Source organism: Heliconius melpomene, chromosome 16 (assembly GCF_056956725.1).
Source record: "Heliconius melpomene rosina isolate 202511_hmr_F chromosome 16, ASM5695672v1, whole genome shotgun sequence".
In the NCBI taxonomy this organism is placed as follows: Eukaryota; Metazoa; Arthropoda; class Insecta; order Lepidoptera; family Nymphalidae; genus Heliconius; species Heliconius melpomene.
Genome location: NC_140404.1, coordinates 9,443,763 through 9,445,880, shown reverse-complemented (window position 1 = coordinate 9,445,880; position 2,118 = coordinate 9,443,763). Strand labels below are relative to the sequence as shown.

At 30.7% G+C, this 2,118-nt stretch overlaps 1 protein-coding gene across 1 annotated transcript; it reads right to left on the bottom strand.

Moving 5' to 3' along the window:
• Positions 1–425: 425 nt before the first annotated feature.
• On the bottom strand, positions 426–1,481 carry LOC146530990 (uncharacterized). Its single transcript, XM_085199374.1, has one exon. The coding sequence runs from the start codon at positions 1,277–1,279 to the stop codon at positions 560–562; it is 720 nt and encodes a 239-aa protein (XP_085055500.1). The 5' UTR covers positions 1,280–1,481; the 3' UTR covers positions 426–559.
• Positions 1,482–2,118: the final 637 nt, after the last annotated feature.

Genomic DNA, 2,118 nt, shown 5'->3' with positions numbered 1-2,118 from the left:
TAATGAAATCTTATTAATATAGACAAAAAATATATATAGTAACAGGTATATATGTGAAAAAATAAATACTAATAATAATAAATAAATAAATAAATAAAAATACTACAATATACAATGCGATAAAATCTAAATTATAAGTTTGTTATATAATATAAAAGTTGTAATGTACTTATAAGTATATAATAGGTAAGTAATTAATATAAATAAATTTATAAATGTATATAAAATAAAAATTAACAAGTTTCTTTTTCTCAGTTTCTTAACCCACCTGCCAGTTGCCAGAAGAATTATATTAAAATATACAATATATATATACTATACAATAATAACATCAAAAATAATCTGATTAAAAAACGATAACATAATAATTATCTCAAATTTTTAAAGATTCGTACAATTAGTTTGTACAAAAATGAAAGCCCTATAAAAACCAAACTGTTATTTTAGTAACAATGTTATTAATTAGAACATGTGGGTAGTATAAAAAAATATATATAAAAAATAGAAGGTTAGCAATTATACTTAAAATTAGTAGGTAACAGATGTAAACAAATAGTTATTATTTCTTGACAAGTCGTTTCGGACGTGCAGTTGCTATTTTATGTGCAGTTTTATTTACGGGGACTGTGTTTTGTGGTGGTTTGGAGCCAGATAAGCTCTCCAGTTCCGACAAATATTCAATTTTGTGCTTTGCTCCGTTGGGTGTTATTACGTGAATGTTACCGTCTCTTGTCCAGCACTTGGTAACACCGAAGCGCTTTCTTGCCTCAAGAAACGCCGTATGTCGAGGATTTGTGAGGAATTCTGATTGTGTAACACCAGTACCTTTCAATTTGGTTTTGGCAAACCAAACTTTATTCCGCGTAGCAATATCCATAAATTTGACGACAATGGGGCGCAGTTTCTTTGAAGAATGTCCTAGCCGATACGATGACTTTATACTGGAGCTTGAAAAATCGGTTAGGTCTAAACTATCACCTATAACAGTGACTACTTTATCTAAAAGATCTTCTGATTTTTCTTCTGCGACTCCATGGAACAGCAACATTTTCTTCCGTCGACGCATCTCCTGACGATCCATTTCGTGGCTGATAAGTTCCACCTGCCGCTGCAGGGTATTCAGTGCAGAGAGAGTGAAACTCTTAAAGTTATTAAAATCAACCGCCAGAGAAGATGCCGTGATAGGAGACGACGATTTGTGCAACTCGTTCTGGAACTCGTTCATCTTCATGTTGAACATCTCGTTCATAGCAATAAGTGAGTCTTTTATTCCTTCCATATTACACAGTAGTGGTAGTCGAAACTATGACACTCGAAAAAAACAACTATATGTTTCTTTTAAAGGAAAATAACACTAGCTAGTGGGTATTACAACTTAGTGAATCATTTCCTTTTGCAAATTCACTTTAAAAACTGTTATTTCCAAATAAATAAAAGAAAGTATTATAGAATGGAGAAAAAATGATATAGACTTTTTGACCTCCTACCCGCGAAAAAAATATTAATTGATATTTAATCAACATTGCAAAAAAATGACTTATTTTTGAATAATTTGACAATTGTTACAAAAAACAAATACGTATTTTCATATAATAATAGTACGAGGCACGAGCTCCAAGTACTTGACTAAAGAGAATCTATATCATATAACAATCTGATCTAATAATCTAGTGTCTCTTCTCTCCATATACAATGTATAATATCTTACTTCCAATCCCCACACAAAAATTTAACAGATTAAACTATAACCTTTATTATAGAGGCAGATTAATAAATAATATTTATTATGATAATTAGTATATTAATATACAAAATATCACATTGTCTGTCTTATAAAATTATACAATGAAAATACTCCAAGCTTTATTATAATAAAATAAAAGAAGTAAATATGAATGAATTTCGTATGAATGATGACCCATTGAATGTTTTGACACCGTCACACGAGGGTGTGGTCACAGAAATGTACAGTCATCAACATAACAAGCAGTTTGACGTTCCATATTACAATTAGCATATTGGCCAGCGGCTTCGGCCATGATTTACATTTTAAAAACGCTTTCACAATTATTTTAGGTAGATGCTGTATGCTGCACACAGCTGGGTATGAAGAGGGAA